Below are 23,348 nucleotides of genomic sequence, written 5' to 3' on the forward strand. Positions count from 1 at the left end.
CCGTGCTGAGTGCTGATTGCCGTGGTGCAGACCTGACCGTGCTGAGTGCTGATTGCCGTGGTGCAGACCTGACCGTGCCGAGTGCCGTGGTGCAGACCTGACCGTGCTGAGTGCTGATTGCCGTGGTGCAGACCTGACCGTGCTGATTGCCGTGGTGCAGACCTGACCGTGCCGAGTGCCGTGGTGCAGACCTGACCGTGCTGAGTGCTGATTGCCGTGGTGCAGACCTGACCGTGCTGATTGCCGTGGTGCAGACCTGACCGTGCCGAGTGCCGTGGTGCAGACCTGACCGTGCTGAGTGCTGATTGCCGTGGTGCAGACCTGACCGTGCTGAGTGCTGATTGCCGTGGTGCAGACCTGACCGTGCCGAGTCCCGTGGTGCAGACCTGACCGTGCTGAGTGCTGATTGCCGTGGTTCAGACCTGACCGTGCTGAGTGCTGATTGCCGTGGTGCAGATTTGATCGTGCTGAGTGTTGGTCACTGTAGTGCAGACCTGACCGTGCTGAGTGCTGATTGCAAGGTCAACAGAGGACTTCAATGCAATACAACAGCAGCACTTGTTCAAGTTAGGGAGCAGGCTGTCTCCATCACTTTGTACATTGATGACAGTAAAATAATAATGAAAAGATGTAAATATATAAGTGATAAAAAACCATTTTGTTTGGAAATAAAGTAAATAAATGTGACCTCTGATACCTCAACAACACACCTGACAACGTATATATTTAAGCATCAGTAGAAAATGCCGTTGTGTTGCTCTCAAAAAAAGATTTTTTAAAATAGTAATAAAAATCATTAAAAAAAGACAATCTACTTTTTCCAACCTCTGGAATATGACGGGAAGTTGGCAATAAAATCCGGGCCGCAGTGGTAAAACAGAGATGGTGTTCATTGATGCTGACTGTGTATCAGAGACACACGGCTGCTCACTGGGGTATTGTTTGAATTGCTTTGGATTGTGTGTGATCATGTCATCATGAGTAACTGACAAACTCAGGCTGTATGACAGTTGGTAACAATCTTGAACAACCGGTATGTGATTCTTTAGCTAAGGTCACCCCAAATGTTAAATACAATAATTAATTAACTGGAAAAACACTAATGAACACAGCAGCAGGTAGGAAAAATGAGTTTTTATTTTGATGGTTAGATTTCAAGAAAAAAAAAATGTTCACAAACATTCTTTTGTGGCCAAAATCACTTTGGCACTTAATGACAATATAATATCCAGAAATAACAAAGTGCAGTAATTAGGGTGTTAGCGAGTCAATGTTCTTACACACACACACACACACACACACACACACACACACACACTAGCTGTGGTGTACTAGGCTGTCAATGTGTTTTTGAATGTCTTCCAGCTTCTTCAGCACTTGATTAACCCTCAGCTCATCGAATTCCAAGGACACAAACTCAGAGTCCTGCCAAAGAGAGAAAGGAAAACATTAATTTAAACGAGAAACATTTTAAATGGACACCCGCAGAAAAAAAACATATCACCATAACGCTGAACGACCCCCTCCACGTTCTGAAAACAAAGGGCACTCCTACAGGGTTCTGACCACTGGAGAGAGGAGTCAGATCACCTGTTTGTTCAAGAACGCTGACCTCCTGGTGAGGGTGAAAAATATTTGCCAAGAGATGAAAAAAGAGGAACTAGTCTGCAGCCCTCATCATCCTGAAGCAGAAGGGGAAGTCCGTCCTGAACACTTCCAACACACCCTGCCGCTAGCGTTCACTAGTACTCGTGCATAACGAGCTCCTCTTTGTGTTGGTTTGTTGTGGCCCAGAGCAGGACAGTGTGTTTAAAATGTCACACCAGAACAGTCTGATTAAGAGCCTTTCAGGAATCACAACACAAAGCCTGAAGCGAAAAGAGAGAGGAAAAAAAAAAACAAAACCACGAGAAGCGTAATGATATCTGAATGATTTATTAGCATGGGAAATTCGCAGCTGTGAGATTTATGGCTGAACTTCTCCATGACTGTGTTTTTGTGAAGTGAGGGGGTGAGATGGTGCTCTGGCAAAATTGTACCTGGTATAGTCATGCCAATAAAACTACCTTGAATTAAACTGAATAGAGAGAGAGCAAGCGGCATAGCTGCTGAATTAGAGACGCACGTTCACACATGCATATGCACAGCCCCCCCCCCCCAAATTCTGACTGATAAGTGAATGCACATGGAGGCATGGACACGCACGCACAAATTCATGAAGGTGCCCTGATACTTTTCATTTATGTTTACTGATACAATACTGCATATGGAACTGCTCATCAAGTGGGGACTCCAGAGACAGAACAATCAGCACAGAGATCCTGTGCTGGGGGTGGGCAAAAAGAAAGACAAAACAGAGACAAAAACAGACAGACATAAATATAGCAGGGTCTGTGACCAGGTTAATGTTTGGAAAGTGTAAAAAAAAAATTAATTAAATAAATAAATAAATAAATAAATAAATAAATAAAGACGCGTCAATTCCAATACAACAAAATACATGCCAGCGAACAACCAGTGTATTATATTGTGCCAATTAAGAAGCGACGCGCCATACTGGAGGAGCAGGTCACTGTCTGTGATTACAGCAACGTTCGGCTTCAAACAGGTAGTGCAGGTCCTTCCCCCCGACATCTACCCTACAGGCATTCACAGAGGCACATGGCACTTATAGCATACCTACACCTCTCTGCGGCCCGGCCTGTGTGCGTGAACAGGCCAGGGAGTGCACAGGGCACAAGGGCACTTAACCTCGCACAGCAGAGGGGCGCAGGGCGCGGCCGCGTCTCGTCCCGATGGATAACTCCGCCGTCATCGAAATCCCACATTTCTACTGCAACGAGCAAAGGGGAGACTGCCGAGAGGAAGGCATTCGTCTCGATTTGATGGACGCTAATCTGGCTAATGCGCTCATGTTTCCTGTTATCCCGGCCGCGCAGGAGTCTGCCTCGAGCGGGGGCGCGGGGCCGCCGCGTCATCCCAACACCGCGAAGCAAGGTATCGCGCGCAGGACGCACTTCGGCCCCAGGCTGCAGGCGCGGGCTCGAGAGTCACGCACGACCGCGTGGGCGGTCGGTGTTACACTGCTCGACCCATCCGAAAACACGCCACAGTGCTCGTCATTCTTCAGATGCACCTTAAAATACCGCCGGAAGACGCCATTACAAGCCCTAATACGGTCACATCCCAAACGATGAGCATACGGGGTTGTGTTTTATGAGCTTTACAGACACCTTCGTAAGAAATAACCACACCCTCGCCGAGGGCATTCGCTCTGGGTTATGACTGAGACTAGCGTGCTTGCTGCTGCCAACATGACGCTACACAAACTAAAAGACAAGTCTAGGCTAGACCAGCTCCCTTACACAACATAGTCAACAGCGCATACACACCTAGCTGAGCCACTCAGAATTAACCTTCATTAGCAGGACGCCACAAAGCAAAGTACTAAAGTGTCATCTGGCTATAAGGCGCGCCAATTTAACCAGCTGGCATTAAAGAAAGAAGAAAAAAACAAAACAGAAAATTGTCTTCTGATGAAAGGCTCCCCAGCCTTGGAATTTAACATTAAATACTGTTTTGAAAAATAAATATACTGGGTTGTCCCCCACAGCAGAAGTCAGTATTTTTAAAATATCTTGCTGCATTTTCTATGGAAAGTAGACAGGTCTCTGTGCACGTCAGCTTCACAAATGAGCTCAGAATCTCATCACAGCAGAGGTGATCATGGGGTCAAGCAGAAACAGTAAACACTGATATGTATATATCAATTTGCTTTATTAACAATATCTGACCCCAATAAAATGCCAACACCAATTACCTTACAAGTCATGAGAATATAACTGGTTCCACTAGCCCTTTTCCCCCGTTAGCCTGGTTAGCATTTGTGGCTCACAAATTCCTTCAACACTTCTTAGATTTCTACCCGGTGACTACAACACGCACAGCTCAACTGCCACTGAAGACCTGAGGTTATTGTCAGGGCAGTGTGGTCAGATACTGAGGCGTGCGCGCGCGCACACACACACACACACACACACACACACACACCAGATGACAATGCCAAAGGAAATCCAATAAGCTCCCAGCCTTGGCTTGGCAATTTAGTTATGTGAGCTCCTACAGCAGCGGCAGTCCCACGAAGAGTAGCCCTGAACCACCAAGCACAGCGGTCCAGCGAAGGGGCCGCCATGACACGCCAAGAGGGTTGTCATGCTTACAGCCCCAGGGTCTGCCGGATCAGTGGGCTGGGTTCTAGAACAGGTGTGCAGGCTACATTTACAGCATTTAGCAGACGCTCTTGTGCAGAACAATATTGCTTTGTTGTCTCCAAGGCAGTAATCCTTACACTAGTACATTAGGCTGGAGTCTAAACAACTGGAGCCCTCTCAGTCAGAGAACACACACACACACACACACACACACACACACACACGAGCTTTTTGCTTTCCCATAAATACAGGCAGAGGTAACAATGAGAAAGTGAGAGAAGACACTACGCTTATATGTGTATATCGAGCCTCTGCATTCAACACTATGGTGTGTGTGTGTGTGTGTGTGTGTGTGTGTGTGTGTGTGAGAGAGATGGAGGAAGTGCTGCGTACAAAAGTTCCTTGCAGTTTATCCATGACTGTTGTTGGTTTATTAGGCTTCTAGTATAATGGACTGCGGGCAGTGTCCGCACCCCTCATGTGTTGGCACAGGCAGTGAGATGATGTCCAGAAGTGTGGAAGGTGGAGGAGTGCGTTTCCATTCACCACTGACTAGAACAATATCAGCACCTGCAGCAGAGCAAGATTTCTGAACAACTGAAAAAATGTACATCATGCTCACACAGGTAGAAACTTTAAAGGTTTACTTGACCAGATGCGGCTGCTGCAGATAGGTACAACTCGCAGATCTGCACCATCAGATAGAGGACAGAAGGCCCTGGAGTTTCTGAAGCACTTACATCACCAAAGACAAATGGATGTATAAGTGGTTAATTAAAATGAGAAAAGTGGCTCGAATGGACTTCCTGCATTGCTAAGTTGCCCCCTGTCTTCTTTGACCCCCCCCCCCTTCCGTTTAATCCGACTTGAGTCTCGGCTTCGCTGGCACAGTGCTGTACAGGGTCCAGGTCAACTGAAATTGCACTCCTGCTTATGAGTTGCAAATCACTCCTGCACAAACAGTGGCAGATGCTTTGTTGAGAAACTCCATCCCGAAGGAGAGCCACTTGTCCTCTTCTGCTTGTTCAAGCTGCCATTTGAGAGTGGCCAGAAGAGGCAGACAATGCTGTCTGGAGGACTGAATCAAAGGTGAGCGACTTAGAAGGCTCACGAACCACATTCCCGTGATCAAGCATCAGACGCGAGAAACGCAAACACATATTCATTAAACTGAGCCTTCAGATTAGCACCCAGCACCCATTGCCACGTTCTGGTGTGCTTTCAAGGACACACTGCCTCAACTATAGAGACCCCACACACAATTCAATTTAGGCTTGAATTATAAGGTATTCATAGTTGGCTGATGAGCTCAAGCAGGTGCGCCAAATACCAGATCTGCAGTGAAACGCACACTTGACGCTGTAGACATGCGTCCTGTTCGTCAAGTAGGAGCACAGACCTCAGATTAGCATTCATAGTTCTGAGAAGGCAGACTCCCGGTGTGGGCATGTTTGGTTTTACATGCACCATCACCGCCTTCATGCTGCCTCTTCATCGCTCTCTCTCGCCCCGAGAAGAATTTCACACTTTTACACAGATGCTCATCTATCTCCTCATTTAAACGTTTAAAAAAGGTGAACATAAGAGAATCTGCAAAACCGACCTCCGATGTTCTTAGGTCAACATTTGCTATTCCAGTCCTCAGGTGATCCAGTCGTTTGTTTTCAATCCCAACTCCCAGTAAAATGTCAAAATTCATTGGGCCTCATTCACCAAAACCATTCAACAGTTTTTTTACATTTGTTTTTCACTGCCATAAGAAAAAGTCTATGGAAGATGTGACCAGGATACTGTTTGAATCTTAGTTCTTATGATGATGAATTCCATCATCCTTGTACACTGAAAGCGCATGGCAGCTGTTCCTAAACACCCCACCAATCCCATACAGGGCTGAGTGCACACACAAATCTATGGAGGCCTGCTTCTGCCCTTTTATGTTTGCTTATTTGTAACTTTATTCCTTGGAATTCCAACTTTATTTCTCACAGTTGGCCAGGGAATAAAACACTGGTGAACGTCAGAATCTTTGTGAAAAACGAAGAAGAAAAAAAAAAGTGGGTTTTAAGAAGAAATTCTTACGAGTGGTGGGTGTATGAGGCTGTTCTTCAGCATGCTGGAATCTGGGAGAGCGCGACCCAAAGACAGGCCACGCCGGTCACAAACCTCACCTGCCCATTTCGTCCCAGCTCCAGCTCCACCAGGGCCACAGGGGTGCTGGACGTCTGCCCCCTGCTGGACGCTGTCTGTACATCCACCCTCCAGTTGAGGGCGCGGAGGCCTGGCTCCCAGCGGCTCTGCGTCTGCAGGCTGTCCCGCACCCGGGCGCGGTGTGCCTTCCAGAAACGGGCCAGAGCAGCCGCCTGTTCCGTGCTCACACCCCCGTGTTTGCGCGTCTGAGCCGTGAGGAATGCTTCCAGCTGTGTTTGGTCCATGTCTGCGCTAGCCATCGACTGGTAGGGAAGGCCAAGCCAAATGAACCAAAAATGAGCAAGTGAGAAACACATCCGGATGACGCTGTAATGGGTAATAACAATATTTTAAAAATTCTCAAGACACAACTTGAACTCAAATCTAAACACTCCTGAACCACGTAAGAATGCTGAATAATTGATATAGGTGTACTGAGCACTGGTTGGGGCTGAAATGTGGTCCGTCAGGTGAGAGTTGAGAAACTCCGAAATAAGTAACAGGTCTGGCAACAGGGTCGAACAAAAATGCTGCCATCTGGCTGCCGAAGTCCGACACGGGAAAAGATAACCGTTTTTTAAATTAAATAACTATGTAGTTAGACGCGTTGTGGATGTTAAGCACTGAGTGTATGAGTCGTTTCTAACATTGGCCCATCGTCTAGACCATCCTTGTTGGACCGGGCTGCGAAATAATCCTGTAACGTTGCAGATAACGAGCACAGTGTGGCTATCTGGCCATCTTACTGGAAAACTAAAGCGCTTTCGGTGTTTTAAAAGCGACACCCTGGCCAAGCACAAAAAGCAAGCCGAGCATCTTTAAAACGCCGCGTTGGAAACCTCCATCAGAGGACGTTTAAAGAAAGCGCATGAATGTTCTGGGCCCGCTCGCAAACGGTTTATTAGCATTACAAAACTGCAGTTCAGGATGGATTACGTCCAAACTGGGAAGACGATAAATAAATGAAGCTCCAAATCTCGTCTGCAGCACGGACGGTCTCCGATGCTGGACCAACCTCCCAGCTGGCTAACGTAGCTTAGCCTGTTTATTTACACACACACTAGCTTTACCTTTAAAAGGCCTCTCATTTTTTCGTGCAACGCGTGGAATTCCTCTTGCGACGCATCAGGGTAAATTTCGCTTTTCAGCAGCTCTTCTGAGATTTCTGACTTGCCGTAGTAAACCTTCTGCGCTATCCCGTTCAGTAAAGCGCTCAACGCTTTCAGGTCGTCCGCGTCCGACATAGTGGGTGCTGACGCGCAAATCACGTGACACCGGCGAGCCTCAGTGCAGACACACGTGATTTCATTAAACGCTCAACAAACGTTTACTTGTGGCTTGTTAGTTAGTTTGTTTTTTATTGTTATGTCAGATTACAGGACGCTGGCAAACCCACTGGTAACTTAAGCCGAACGTGATCCATTAACTCACTGAAAGATGAGTGTAGAGAGCGAAATGTGCCATGCGAGGGAACTGTGTGAAGGTTACACCAGGATCGCAACTCTTTCTGAAATATCAGTTTTCCGTACGTGTAAGCACACTCCTTTCGGTGTATGAGGGAGAAAGTGAAAAACGTATTCAGTACCTTCTAATTAAATGACCCCCGCCATAGACTGCACAGGCTATGACCGTTAAATTAAACCGTTTACTCTTATTTGTATTTCTGTATAAACTACGGAACTATTTGTGTAATCTAACAGTGTTATCAGCTGAACATGTTCTCAGATGTTCGTAGGTGTCAGTTACTAAGTGATAGCATGTACCTTGTCCTTGTTTAACAGCACAAAAAGAATTTAACATTAAGATAATTATGTGTGAAGATAAGAATAGACTTCAGATCCCGTAAAGGAAGATACTGCCTGTGGTGACACCATCGTGATTTTTCATTTGTAATCGTCATAAAATCTCCTGCCATAAATGAGCTGATAACATCTTTAATATACTTTTATACGAATCAATTGAGATACAGTCTGTCAATAATTAAAAGCTGCTGCTTGAAATACACACACACACACACACTTCGTCTGCTATGACATTGGCATGGTTGCTATGGACAGGCAGTGTCACATGCAGTCAAATGTAAGAGTACACATCTGGTCCAATAGGTCTCAGATGATTACCCTGCACTGACTGCTGTCCAACAGAGACCTTTGAGACATGTCGACACCTCTTTAACAGTAATCACCTTTTACAACAAGCCATAGAAGTGGAGAGAGAGAGAGAGAGAGAGAGAGAGAGAGAGAGAGAGAGAGAGAGAGAGAGAGAGAGAGAGAGAGAGAGAGAGAGAGAGAGAGAGAGAGAGAGAGGGTGATCTGCCCTGCTGCAGTTCTCCACCCTTCACTTCTGTCTGATCTCGACTGAAGTGAAAGGCATACACGTCCAGGATATACAGCGAGGTGTGAGTGGGAACCCCGCGTACCTGTTCTGTATGAACATGAACCTGCTCTCTTCCTTAGCCATTCTAGCTTGTTTGTTTGTACACAGCACATGGGCTGTCATTGGTAAGTACACGTATTCATGTACAAAGGATGGGTGAAAATGTATTATGATTAATGTGCTCTTTTAATTATGATGATTAAAATATCTTTAATTATAATGCTGACTGAAATTACTGGTGGTGCAGTCTAAACAAGACCTCTCAAAATCATGTTTAACCATCAGCTAAATGTTCTTTCTTGTAAATGTTGTCCCTGATAGAGACATACTTAAAATACCATGTCATGGATTATCCCATGATAATCCATCATAATCCATCAATTATCAGGGGATCACAAGTAAAGTGTGTTAATGTATCTTAATCCAAGACATTCAGGAGTATTCTGTTTAATGAGAATTACTAAAGTGCAATAATCTATTTTAATTCAAGACATTCATGAGTATTCTGTTTAATGAGTATTTCTAACACAGTAAAGTGCAGTGTATTGATTCAGATGGAACTGAACTGAGAACAATGAGTTTCGATTTCCCAGGATCTGTAATCTGCCTATAAACTCATCCAGTCTCCTCTATATATCTCTGCCTGGAGAATGAATCATTTGATCCAGAGATTATTATGAGAAAAGAGAGATATCTCTTCTCAGTGAGTTCCCCTTGGGACATGGAAAAAGAAAGAAATATTAAAAATAAACATTTGAGAATGGTGAAATATGGCTTCAAGCTTGAGAAGAAAGTGTATCTTAATGATGCTCAAGAACATGCCCGCTGTTTCCATCTCTGTCCCTTCCACACACTGCACTGCTTATTTCTCTCCTTCTCTCATTTCAAGATGAAAGAGAAGTGAGTCTAATTTGGCATCTGTAATGGAGGAGATTGTTACAGGGAGATGTGTTCACTGTCTGCCTTCCCCAGGTTCCTCAGCCATAAACTGCACAAGTGGAACTGACTACAATGTCGGCAACATCCTTGAGGGCTATGAAGGTACACATGTCTGTGCACACCACTGATACATGTAACAGGACTATTATAACAAACACCACTGATGCATGTAACAGGACTACTATAACAAACACTACTGATATATGTAACAGGACTACTATAACAAACACCACTGATGCATGTAACAGGACTACTATAACAAACACTACTGATATATGTAACAGGACTACTATAACAAACACCACTGATACATGTACTAGTGGTGTTTGTTAGAGTAGTCCTGTTACATGTAACAGGACTATTATAACAAACACCACTGATACATGTAACAGGACTACTATAACAAACACTACTGATATATGTAACAGGACTACTATAACAAACACCATTGATACATGTAACAGGACTATTAAACACCACTGATACATACACTGTAGACATGTAACAGGAATACTATATCAAACACCACCGATTCATACACTGTAGACATGTAGCGGAGCTGCCATAGCATATCACTGATGCACTGTAGACACGTAACAGGGGCCCACTCATACTTGCACTGTAAACATATAACAGGGGCCCACTCTGACACAATAGCTCAGTGGTTAAGGTACATGATTTGTAATTGGAAGGTTACTAGTTCAAGCCCCACCACTGCCAAGTTGCCACTGTTTGGCTCCTGAGCAAGACTTTAACCTTCAATTGTCATAATTGGTTTTGGATAAAAGCCTCAGCTAAATGTCATAAATGTAAATACATGCACTGTAGACAGTAGATCCCATTTGTACATGCACTGTAGACAAATCAGAGTGGCCCACTCATACATGCTGTAGAAGGGAGCTATTATACCAAACAAGTAAGATTGTGTATTCCACAATCTCTTTATAGCATGTTTTTAAAATGCAAATAAAATAAAAATAACAAGTATCTTATCAAGAGCAACAGATTTTTTAATGGAGGTATTTTTTTATTAGTTAATTAGCCAGTAAACACTAATGATCAGTGGCGTAGGTTTAATTTCAAATCTAAGGGGGGGCTGAGCACACCACCCAACCTAACATGTTTTATGAGTAGTATGAGCAGAAATTATTGGGGGGGGGGGGGGGGGGGGCGCGCACATATCCTTCTCCTACCCCCAAAACTCATTGTATTGTCTTTCCAATTTCATTCCTTATACTTAAATAAATTACTTTACACTTTGCATGCTGCCTCTACAGCAGCGATCCTGAGGTGACGCATGTAAAGTTGTAAAGTTGAGCTTCAGCTCTTCAGTAGCAAGTCAAGCTGTGTTACTGTTTCACTTCATCTTTGACTCTCATACAGGGGACGTGGAGACTCTCACCAACTTACAGCCCTCGGATAACCTGGAGCTGGAGCCTTATCTCTTTCCCAGTGGTGTGACCTTTCTGAGGCTGAGCTTTATTCCTGGAGACACCACAGCCAGCGTCCAAACCACCAAAGCTCTGGACGCAGACGCTCTGAAGGAGGTGCCTACTTCCTGCTTCCTTTCATTTGTTCAAGTTCAAGTTTGGTTTATTCGTCACATACATAGTCATACACAGTATAACGCGCAGTGTGGGCACCGTATGGCCACAAATACTTACATACAGTGTTTGTAAGAGTGGTGTGATGAAACCTATAGAAGCTGAATCTTTTTTCAGGTCATATTAATAATTACTATGTTCTGTTTTGCCAGTCTGGTGGAAAGCTGTATTATTCAGTGACCTGCAAAAATTCAAGGGTAGGTGCAAATTAGGTGCATTTTTGCAACTGATGTTGATGGAAGCTAAACCTTTTTGTCTTTAAAGACAAACAAACAAAAAGATGTCACTTTGTCACAGATGAAAAACAGACGTATCCTTAATGTTGGGGACATCAACGACAACGCACCAGTTTTTGAAAACAAACTGTACCAAACTACCGTGTCTGAAGTGAGTCCAGTCAAATTTTACACTATGTTCTGTTACACATTTATTTAAATATTTACATTTCATCATTCTGTGAACTTAACATATGTCACCACCTCGATAGGAATTCAGAATGACCCATTAACTGGGATTCAGGTCAGCTTGGTATGTTTTTACTAATACATTCAAATTGAAATGTCCACTTTGCCTAGAGAGAAGATGTGGGCTATATTGTGCTGAGAGTCCAGGCATTGGATGCTGATGTCTCCTCAGAGAACAGCAGGGTGTCGTACTCCATACTGGTGAGCTGTTTGCAGCGTACCATACAACTCAGTGCACTGCAAATAACATGAATGGAAACTACAAAACGGTTCTTCCTGTCATTAATGTGACTCACAGTCTTCCACATTAGCTAACTGTAGTGGGCTAGTGTCAAGCAAAATGACTACTTAAATAAATAAATGATCTAGTTGACACTAATTGCTTGATGCTGCCACTGTTGTTTCATTCCTTATTAATCACATTCGCACTGTTGGTTGACCTTGTCAAATGGTAACCGTGACTGTTGTTTGTTGACCTTGTCAAATGGTAACCGTGACTGTTGTTTGTTGACCTTGTCAAATGGTAACCATGACTGTACCGGTAACAAGCCTCCTGTTCCAAATGAGCTGGAACTGCGTAATGACGGGGTCATCATACTGACTAAGCGTCTTAACTACAACCTCGTCAATCTCTACAACTTCACTGTAGAAGCCAAGGTAGGCCTCAGCACCAACCCTCCAAACTAGTGACCCATGTGGGATGCCTCTCAAAACTCAAACCTTTAAAATACTCTGTGAGGACACACATTTTGGTAGTGAGAGAGGGCAGAGTTGCTCATTTGCCAAAGTTAAGACAGGTGTGTCAAATGGAAACATGGCACATTTGCAACATGAACCCAGTGGACATCAACCCAGACCTACAATACTACATTCAGCTAGTAAAGGATATCTGAAGAAGATGATAAAATCTAAATAAAACAATAATAAAATGGAAAGGTGTGTTCGATTGGGTTGGAAACAATCTCTGGTAGCATTGTGACCACTGTTGTCCAGTATAAACTCAGCTGCACGTTTCTGAGAACTGAACAGTTACAAACGGTTCCAGCTGTTCTCATAGCTTCGTTTGTATGAAATCCAATTAAATCACATCCACATATTTATAATTACAATTAAATCCCATCTATATGTTTGTAATCACACAACCTTCGTGCGAGACTGCTTTGCCCCTGATGTGTTTACTTTCTCAAGTTTGGGTTTCTATTCTCCAAGTTCTAAAAATATCTAATTTTAACACATAAATCCTGTTTTATAAAACATTTTTTGGGGTTTCTCCAGTTATCCCCACTATCCAGATGGGAAGCTTTACCTTTCTGTTCTCTGCAGGACATTGGCGACTTCAAAGATACGGCAAACATTGTCATCTCCGTGTCAGACTTTGACAACATGAACCCTTATTTTGATCACAGTCTGTACCAGGCATCCATTCCAGAGAATGAGGTAACTCAGCTACATTCTACATCAAATCTTGCATCGTTTTATATTTCTTCACCTTTTAAAAAGCTTCCCCACGTGACAGCGGCATACATCCTATAGTAGAAGGCGTTTTGGAACTTCCCTTTATGTTTCTGAACCTCAGGTGGGTCCTTTCCCATCGATCTCTCCAGAGGCTGTAAAAGCCCAGGATGGAGACACAGGGATCAACCAGCCTGTAGTCTACAGCATAACTGCAGGTGCACACTCCTACCAGCTCTCTCCTACATCTCTGAACGTTATTATTATGGATATAATGAGCCTCTACCTGCGAAACGTCACTCGCGGGAAATCTAGACGTCTAGCAGAGCGTTGGGATCTGGCTCAGCACTGCTCTGGAATTCAAAGCTGTGTCTTGAGTTGCCTTTGGGCAAATTCCTAATTGAAGTTTATTATAAACGCTGCTTTCTTTTTATCATGTCTGTTCCAGTAAACCCAAATGAGTATCTGAGCAGGTTCAGCATTGAGCCAAACAGTGGGGTCATCTCAGTGGGCCATGCACTGGACAGGGAGGAGATAGAAAATATTGTAGTCCAAATACAGGTATGTTTATCAACAAACAAAAAAAAACAAAACACACAAACAATTAAATGTGATACAAGGCCAGTGTTTACAATCCTAAGAAAAAAGTAGACCTCGAAAATCATTTGTGTGTGTGTGTTTAGGCAGTGCAGCAGGATGATGGCACTAAGACAGCCAATGCTGTGGTATTCGTCACGGTTAATGACATGAATGACAATCTGCCAGAGTTCAACCAGAGCGAGTACACCGCAGTTATTCCAGAAAATTCTCCCAGAGACCAGTTTGTGCTCCAAGTCCACGTAACAGACTTGGATAAGGTACTGTGAAGCTTCTAGAGATCTTAAACATTACAAAACTCTAAAGGCTGTATATATTTACAGCATTTAGCAGACTGTATTATCCAAAGCAACTTACAGTTGTCACTGAGTACAATTTGAGTAATAGAGGGTTAAGGGCCTTGCTCTGGGGCCCAACAGTGGCACTTTGGCTGTGGTGGGGCTTGACCCAGCAACTTCCTTTTTATTAGTCCAATACCCTAACTGCTTCACAGGGAGGCTTCACAGGAAAACTGCAAGTTATTCCGGATACAGTTCCTTTCTCCCTCAGTCCAGACGGTTCCATCAGAGTGAAGACACCTGCTGAGCTGGACAGGGAAACCATCAGGAGATTTGTGTTTCAGGTAAGAGTTAGTCAACAAAAAAACAATCTGATTGGTGTGTCCCTGTCATAAAATAATGTACCATAAAATGTTATGAGTTCAAAGCACAGGTGAGTTGCATAAAAAAACCTCCAATCCTTCGTACACAGATACCATCACTAGTGTGTTCTTTCAAATGAGAAAATGTAATACACATTTGTTTTTGAATTAATATGTATGTGTTAGGTTAATGAATTAACATGTATGTGTTAGATTAATGAATTAATGTGTGTTCGGTTAATGAATTAATTCATTAACCTAACACATGCGTGTTAAGACAAGTTAGGTTAATGAATTAACACGCACGTGTTAGGGTAATTAATTAATTGGATATTTAATGGTATATAAAGAGCTCCGCTGTTGCGGGTCCACACACAACCACTCACAATGCAGCACATCACAGCAGATAATTAAAACTCTTTACCCACAATGTGTATTTTATTAACCAATTGAAGTTATTGTTTCTTCCTAAAATGCCAAGATTCAAGCCAAAGAGAACCCCCCTTCCACCAACAGCGCACTAGCCAGTGTCAGTGTCTCCCTTTCTGATGAGAACGATAACAGTCCAGTGTTTGGACGTTCTAGGTACGAGGGCAAAGTTTCGACTGATCAGACCATTGGAATGCTGGTCGTCAAGGTAACGGAGTTATATGACTTAAATGAATTATAAATTTGATTATACAACATGGGTGTACATGACTGTAGGAATATGACTTAAATAAATTATAAATTTGATTATACAACATGGGTGTACATGACTAGTTACAAAAGCACTTTAAACAATAAACAAATGTAAGTCCTTTAATGCCATATATACATATATATTTGTTCTCTCGCTGTAATTTGTACAGGTAGAAGCAACAGACCTAGATGAAGGACCAAACGGGCAAATAAGTTATTTTATTGACTTTGGGAATGAAGAGGGGTATTTTCACTTGGATGAAGACACAGGTGTGATAACATTAAACAAAACCATCCCTCTTCTGGAAAACAAGATCCTCCAGTTTTTGCTCTATGTGACTGCAAAAGATGGTACGGCAATAACCCGAAAATGGAGAAAGACAAAAGCATTGTCAGAGCAGAACACAATGACAACTTGGCCTACTGTTACATCAATATTTGTGATTCCCCTCCACTTCCACAGGGGGCGCAGTGAGCAGATATTCCAATGTGCTTGTGGACATCAAGGCGCCTGGAGACTCCCGCCCACAGTTCCTTCAGAAAAAATATCAGGGGAAAGTTCTAGAAGAGCAAGAGGCAGGCGCAGAAATTATCAAGGTGATGTTCTGGAGCTTTAACATCAGTTAAGCGCCATTCTGCAAATAGTGGAGGCACGAAACAGTAGTGAGGTAGTCATGCAGTTACTGGATAATAATCTGGAACCACAACAATGCTACATTAGCCAAGATCATCTGACACTTTTGTTGTATAAAAGTTAAGGCAGTGAAAGTATCCGTCAGCATTTAATATGTTTAAGGAGTAAATTGCTATGTTTTGATCCACAGGCTGCTTTCCTTTCGGTGACACCGGCTGTTTCGGTTACCTTAACAGTCGAGACAGAGGCAGATAAGTTCTCCATCGACCAGCTGACAGGAATACTGAGTACAAGAGTCAGACTGGACTACGAGACCTGTAAGAACTACACCGTTCAACTATCCCTCTCAGACGGAACAATCCGAGATGAAGCCTCAGTTCACGTGGATGTGCTGGACATCAACGACAACAGCCCTGTGTTTCCACTCAGCACAGTTTCCATGGAAGTCCAGGAGGATGCAGCGATCAGAGACAATGTGACCACCGTATCTGCCACAGACGCGGACGCTGGACTGAATGCTCAAGTGTTATATACTCTAGAACATTCTGCGGGGATGTTTAGTGTGGATCCAAGAACAGGTTTGATCACTGTTGCAGCAGCATTGGACCGAGAGACCCAGGACAAGTACGAGCTGAGAGTGGTTGCGCGAGACCAGGGTCAGCCGTCGCTATCTGCAGAGGCCTGCCTGGTTGTTACCGTGACTGACATCAACGACAATGCCCCCAGCTTTTCTCATCAACAATATGAGGCCAGCGTCTCCGAGAACTCCACCGTGGGAACAGATGTGATTAGCGTCAACGGCACCGACACGGACGAAGGTCCCAACGGTGCTGTGACGTATCACCTCACCAAACAGCAGCCTCCTTCTCTCCCCATTGCCTTCACCATAGACCCCACATCCGGACTTATACGCGTGGCACAGAAGCTGGACTACAGCAAGGTTAGGAGATACACCCTGGAGGTGGAGGGCAGGGATGGAGGTAGTCCTGCTCTTACAGGCACTGCTGTGGTGAAGGTCTGGGTGGAGGATGTGGATGATAAGGCCCCGGAGTTCAGCCAAGACCAATATAACGTGGGCGTATATGAGAACATAGCCCCTGGCTCTGCGCTGGTGTCACTGGAAGTCACGGACGAGGACGAGGTGAGAGGCAAGGCAGGAAAGGAGAAACGGGACGATCACACCTGTTGATGCACGTTGATACCGTCAGCACAAGTGACTGGATCCTTGTGCATCCCTTGTTCATTCGATTTTATTTGTACATACCAATGGCTAAGTGAGCGAAGGCCAAGGTGTTTGACCAAACAGTTCTTATAAGGTTTGCAAAGAGAGAAAAGATAGAAGCTCATACAGCAAGCCTTCATTCACCATTAGCCACGTTAGCATCGACTGTTTATCATTTTTATATAATCTGTTCTGCTCCGCTTTTTTAAGGGTGGATTCCGCAATGGGCACTTCCTTCTGTCCAGTGACACTTTCAATATCAACAGTCAAGGTGTGGTCCACCTGCGGAGTAACGCCAGCCTTGACCGGGAGGCGAGAGACCATTACTCCATACAGGTGCAGTCCTCCACTGAGCATGGCGTTCAGTTCAGTGCAGGGTTAGAAAACCCCAAGTCAGTCTGAGTCAAGCGTGGAGATGAACAGTTATAGCTCAAGGTTTCCTTAAACTGAAGCGGTTTGCTTGCAATCGTTCCAGTCATTCTGCTGTTTAATGGTGTTGCTCAGATTTGACAAAAGGAACTGAGAATGTTTCGTGTGCCTTTACTCATATCTAGTAACTGTTTTCTAACTATGCTCATTTCCGTTGTGTGTTAATTGAGTAATGATACAACGCTAACGATAAACCTTCTCTACCTTCACAGGTGGTGGCTGTAGACCAGCCTGTCAACGGTTTAAGCGCCACCGCCCAAATCAACCTAACAGTTCTGGATGTCAATGACAACAACCCAGAGTTTCTTGCACTCCAAAATCCCCTAGAAATCCCTGAGAACAGAAGGGGTGAGGTGTATCGCTTCCAAGTAGATGACATGGACATTGGAGACAATGGAGAAGTCTTTCTCTACACCTCATCCCACCGTGATCTCTTTACCTTAACAATGGTGAGAACACAAGGGTGCTGCGCAGGTTTACCACCGATACAGAATGTTTATCGAAATGTTGCTTATTTGCTGTGTAAACGTCTTATTATTCTGTCTCTCAGGATGGGATTCTCATGGTGACCCGGGACCTGGATCGGGAGACACAAGACGTTTATGATTTGGTTATAATTGCAGAGGATAATGGTTTCCCACCAAGAAATGTAAATATTTTCATGTGGTCTTCACACAAGTGCACATCCTCATACACATGTGTGTACTGTGGGGACGATGCCGACGACATCTTTTTAACTACTACAGTAGCACGTCTTCAGTTCAGGAAAGTATTTTTGAGATGTACTACACCTTTAAAATCTAGTTGATCCCTGCTTCCCCAGAACGTTACCAGGATGACGGTTATCGTAACTGATGTGAACGACAACCCTCCCGTCTTTAGCCAGCGCTCCTACTCAACACGGGTCCTTGCCAGGGATGTTAAAGGAGGAGATCTGGTGCTGACTGTGTCTGCTACAGACCGTGACGCTGGGAACAACTCTCTCATCAACTACAGGTTAGTATGAAGCAGAACATCCGAGTATCTCCACGTAACAGGTTAAGGTTGCTCTCTGTTACGCTGAGTCACTTGTTTGTTAGGCTCACCTCTCCAGTGATGTGCTCCACCTTCCTGGGCCTTTACACTAGCATGAAGTCACCTGGGCACAGATTCTACAAGATGCTGGCTGCATAAGGCAGGAATGTGGTACCTTCCTGCAGAGGTGGATGGTTTTGCTCTGATGTGATTTGCCCGGCTGTGGACTGTGTGCGCTTGCATGATTCTCACCATTCTGCTCTGAGCCCACTGACCTACATGGGGACCACAGGGCCCCCACTCAGTAGTAGTGACTTCAGTTTTGTGTTTAAGTTTAAAAAATTAGAAATGGGGTCGTGCCCTAGAAGGTGGTCAAAAAACTAAAATCTAACAAATGAATACACAAAAACGTAAGAGAAAAGAATACAAAATAGATCTATGACTATTTTAAATGGGAATTTTTTTCAATCAACATAATACCATTAAGTAATTAAGTGCTATTAAATGGATTAGTCAATTAAACTAAATGTAATTCATTAATTAGGTGTAAAAGATGTAAGTAATCACTAAAATAGCTGCACAAATACAAATGTTTTCTATTTCCAGGTTTTCTTCAGGTTCTGATCTGGTGGATCTAAATTCCGAGACAGGAGAAATTACTTGGAGCCGGAACCTTAGTGACCTGAAGGGTGACCGGGATATAGACCTGATCGCCATAGCAGAGGATCATGGGACGCCACCTCAAAATGACACAGGTCTAAAGAGACTACAACATACATACAGTTACATGTAGTTCTAATCTCAAAATCTCACAAAAATGTTACAAGGCAAAAGGTTAATACTAAAACAGTAAACATTTTGATACATTTAGGTCATACAGGCTTTAAGCATTATAGATACTCAGGGAGTGCGGCTCTCTCACAATCTCATTCTTCAATTTTGTAGCTGAAGTCACAATCGAGATAAGAGCTGTTTCCCTGTCGGACAGTTTGACCTTTGAGAACTCCACCTACTACTTTGGGATAAAAGAGAATGAACCAATGGAAACAGAAGTGGGTGAAGTAAAAGCGTTGACAGGAAGTCAGCTAGACAAGGTCACTTACAAACTGACGTCGCACACAGATCTTTTCTCCATCCACAAAACTGGGATTATTAAAACTCTGAAGATGCTGGATAGAGAGGAACAGGAATGGTTCATCATCAAAGTGGAAGCTACCGACAGCAGAGCCCCTCACAATGTTACCATGGCAACGGTATTAGCCTAATTCTCTCTCTCTCTCTCATATATATATATATATATATATATATATATATATATATATATATATATATATATATAAAAAACATTTGCTTGGTGTCCAAATACAGCATTCTTTATGATATGAGGCATTCTGATTAACAAAATCTGGAAGGAAACATTTATGGCAACTCACCTGCGTCTCATCCCTCCACAGGTTGTCATTCAGGTAGAGAACGTGAACGAAGCTCCTGTCTTCGAGGGAGAAAAATACAAGGCAGCAGTCTTCAGTGTGGCGCCGTTCAGATTTCCAGTAGTGACGGTGAAGGTGGGTTATGCAGTACAACAATTTATGGTTCCAGTTCAAGTTGTAACGTCAGTATAAGGTATTTTCAAATAACCGGTGACCCCATGCCAGGCCACTGTTCTTAGTAAGTGTCAGTGACACGGCAGCCCCATTTACGTTTCTTACGAGCGTTTACTTTGGTGGGCAAATGATTTCTGTGTTTTCACAGGCATCGGACCCTGACGTCGGGAACAGCCTGGACGTCCACTACTCCATGCTGGAGTCCAGTTCCCTCCTGGGCGTGGAGGGCTCCTCTGGTCAGGTCTATGTGCTGGATTTGACAGGCATGGGTGGTAAGGTGCTAACTGCCCAGGTCAAAGCCACAGACGCGGACGGCCTCTTCAGCACTGCCGATATAGAGGTAAGCCTCCACTCACATCTCCCCGAGTGTTTCTTATGATTGTAACAATTGTCCAGCTTGACCCCTTTGTCATATTAAAGTTTTATTCTTTAAATTTTTTTTTTCCTTAATTATGAACCATTAAGACCTATTAAATCCTTCAAACACGGTTTTATAGGAGAGGTTGACGGTACCTGTGTGTGGCTCTCTTAGGTGGAGGTAAAAGACAGCACCAGTGACGATATTGTGGTGATAACACTCAACCAGCCTGTATATATTGTAGAGAAGAAAGTTCCAGAAACTCAAAAGTGAGGCTCCACTATCATTTTTTTTTCCAATGCATATTTTCTTAAAAATCATCTTACAAAGGAGAAAAACTCTGATGAGAGAAACGGTGACCATGCCAATGATCAAAGGAGATTTTTCTGGAATATTGGAAAAAACTTACATTTTACATCACGTCATTAACCTGCTTCAATGTTATTAATACCTTTGTAATAAGACAGCGTAGAAATATGGTTCAAACAGTCCTTGAATCTGTAGAATCTGTCCTTTAAATTTTGTCTATAGTAAGAGTAAAGGGCCAACGAGAGGTCAGATATGGAGTTCAGATTATAGGTTAAGGTACCGGTCAGCTGCCTCTCAAAGTCTGAGTCACCTGTTTGTGCTCAAGCAGCTTAGTTGGAGCAATCATTTCAGTTAAAAATGTCACTATTTTCCACTGTGTTTACTAGCTTCCATATAGAAATTTTATTTAAGCCTCATCAATGACTGTTGCTAAACCAATACATCATTTATTCATAAAAGTGCATCACCCCAACCCCTTCATAATGCCATACGCAGAAGGGAGGAAGAGGTAGTCTGACGCAACGCTGCACCCATGGAATCAAAAACTCTGAAATAAATCCTACTTGATCAATCACCTCTCATTTTACCATACAACTCAATATGTGTTAAGTCTGGACTGAGTGCTTCACCCTTCACCCTCACCAGGTCTCTGCAGAAGGTGCTAGGCTGGACTGTGAACATCTTAAGGGTGAGAATCGAGAACGGACAGGACACACGGCCGCTGACGAGGTTAACGGCTGCCCAGACTTCTGTCAGCTTCATCGCTGTAGACAGAAACGGCGTGATCGTGAGCGCTAAGGAAGTCAATGAGTAAGTTCCCCCCCAAATGTAGGCTGAGGAAAATGTGAGGTATGTAAGGGGACCTCAAGGTCAAAGCCATTATCTTACAAAGAGTTATGCACCAATTTATAGTTTGGAGGTCAGTATGTTCAGAAACGTTTCAACTCCTCCAGGAAGCTGCAGAGTGAAAGGGAAAGTGTGAAGACAGAGCTGGAGAAGGTGTTTGGCCCTGGCCTGGAACTGCAGGAGCAGGGATCCAGACTGTGGGAAGACAGTAGTGAAACAGCCGTTATTACGCTCTCTGTTCTGCTGGCGCTAAGCATCGTGGGCCTTGTAGTCCTGGTGGTGGTGTCGGTGATCAAGTAGGTGCTTAAATGATGTGACCACTGGATAATTTGGAAGCACTGGTTTTCTTGAGCTGCATACAGGCTTCGATACAGAACGTAGTGGATCTGGCCTTTGCATGACAGATATATATATATATATATATATATATATATATATATATATATATATATATATATATATATATATATAAAATTTTATTTTCTTTTTTGCTGACTTAAGGTTCAAAAAAATGAAGGACCTTGGGGATTCAGATGAAGAAAGCTTTAACATAGGAAAATTAAAGCTGTAAGTATTGCTGTTTCCTGTGCATTTCAAGTAAAAACAAAAACCCTACAAAAACAGTGTGATCCTTGAGCATTTGGCTTATGTGAAGGTGCCTTCTTGAGCGTTTTTCTTCTCTCCACAGCCACGCTGATGGCACCAGCTTTACTGCTACACTGGAGGTAGAGGGAACACTGCTGGTTGCTAACAATGCTGGAAACACAATGCTCAGAACCGCACGTTTTTAAACACTACAAAGCAACTCAACTACGTTTTAAGTCTGCCTTGTTGCTTTTATCTTTCATGCGGCGCCTACAGCTTTTTAATCCACTCACGTGTTTCCCCACAGGAGCAGGGAAGTTACCACAGCAGCAGAAAAACTTCAGACACATCAGAGAAGTGAACGACAGCAGACAGAGCACTGGACAATGATAAACTGGCCTCCACCTTCTGAGGAAGAAAAAGACAGCTACCATAAAAGCACTAAAAAAAAGCAGCTTCCATACGAACAAAACACTGGGCAGATTTCTAGTTTACGACCAGCGTTCATGATTTTTAAGCCCAGATGCATATTATTTTTAATTTAGAGATACAAAGTATTAAATATAACACAGCAAAGAGTCATCACTCGCATCATCCTTGGTCCTGAAGAAGCTGGTCACGTGTTGTACACCGCTGAGTCATCGCTGAGCATAAAACCAAATCACAGAGACATCGCTGAGCGCAAAACCCAACAGTCAACTATTCCTCAACAACAACAAGCTCTGTAGGGTTCAGTGAGACTTCCTTTTGCTTGGGAAGACAGGAACACAATAATTCCTTGACTGTGACACACTGTGGAGTTGAACAAGTTAGAAAAATAAAAAAATTAAGAAATCACTGCTCTAATTTAATTTTAAAAATTCAGTAACAGCTTTATAAATCTGTAGCTCTAGGTTAAAAAAAAAAAACCTAACATTGTTTTCATGCACTTAAAAAAACAACAAACAAACATCGTGCCTTTACATGGATATTACTGTTTGTCACTTGATACTAAACAACAGATATGCAATGGCACATAATTAAATTAACATATTTAAATATATTTACAAACTTTGCATTTGTATTGCACTTTTATATGATGGGTAGTGTACAAGTTCAAACATTTAATTTGCTTGGCTGGTTTATGGGATTGTGCAATAAATGTGTGGGCTTGTTAGCAAGAAGTAATTTCTGAGTATTACAAAGAACTCTCAGTC

General features: G+C 43.4%; 3 protein-coding genes across 4 annotated transcripts; 2 read left to right on the plus strand and 1 right to left on the minus strand.

The window, feature by feature from the left end:
• Positions 1–1,119: 1,119 nt before the first annotated feature.
• Positions 1,120–7,658, minus strand: commd1 (copper metabolism (Murr1) domain containing 1). Of its 2 annotated transcripts, none has more exons than XM_027013754.3 (3): positions 7,469–7,658; positions 6,380–6,661; positions 1,120–1,425 (listed from the first exon to the last, which is right to left on the minus strand). In XM_027013754.3, the coding sequence occupies exons 1-3, from the start codon at positions 7,640–7,642 to the stop codon at positions 1,318–1,320; spliced, it is 564 nt and encodes a 187-aa protein (XP_026869555.2). In that variant the 5' UTR covers positions 7,643–7,658; the 3' UTR covers positions 1,120–1,317. The 2 variants fall into 2 exon arrangements, with proteins under 2 accessions (XP_026869555.2, XP_081557772.1); XM_081701646.1 differs by having other exon boundaries at positions 6,291–6,661.
• A 1,876-nt stretch (positions 7,659–9,534) lies between these two features.
• LOC145652109 (cadherin-99C-like) lies at positions 9,535–12,312 on the plus strand. The gene is made up of 6 exons (XM_081701584.1): positions 9,535–9,601; positions 9,747–9,815; positions 11,097–11,260; positions 11,470–11,514; positions 11,615–11,704; positions 11,893–12,312. Exons 1-6 carry the CDS (start codon positions 9,535–9,537, stop codon positions 12,031–12,033), a joined length of 576 nt encoding a protein of 191 aa, XP_081557710.1. The 3' UTR covers positions 12,034–12,312.
• LOC145652110 (cadherin-23-like) lies at positions 12,230–23,189 on the plus strand. The gene is made up of 25 exons (XM_081701585.1): positions 12,230–12,238; positions 12,331–12,438; positions 13,105–13,218; positions 13,358–13,451; positions 13,682–13,794; positions 13,917–14,090; positions 14,324–14,452; positions 14,952–15,107; positions 15,322–15,502; positions 15,615–15,748; positions 15,976–16,926; positions 17,218–17,343; positions 17,649–17,885; positions 17,987–18,085; positions 18,260–18,432; positions 19,057–19,205; positions 19,396–19,703; positions 19,905–20,015; positions 20,203–20,394; positions 20,587–20,681; positions 21,367–21,531; positions 21,675–21,863; positions 22,069–22,134; positions 22,256–22,292; positions 22,460–23,189. The coding sequence occupies exons 1-25, from the start codon at positions 12,230–12,232 to the stop codon at positions 22,511–22,513; spliced, it is 4,164 nt and encodes a 1,387-aa protein (XP_081557711.1). The 3' UTR covers positions 22,514–23,189.
• Positions 23,190–23,348: the final 159 nt, after the last annotated feature.

This window comes from Electrophorus electricus, chromosome 18, assembly GCF_041902795.1.
Source record: "Electrophorus electricus isolate QZ-2024a chromosome 18, ASM4190279v1, whole genome shotgun sequence".
Lineage (NCBI taxonomy): Eukaryota > Metazoa > Chordata > Actinopteri > Gymnotiformes > Gymnotidae > Electrophorus > Electrophorus electricus.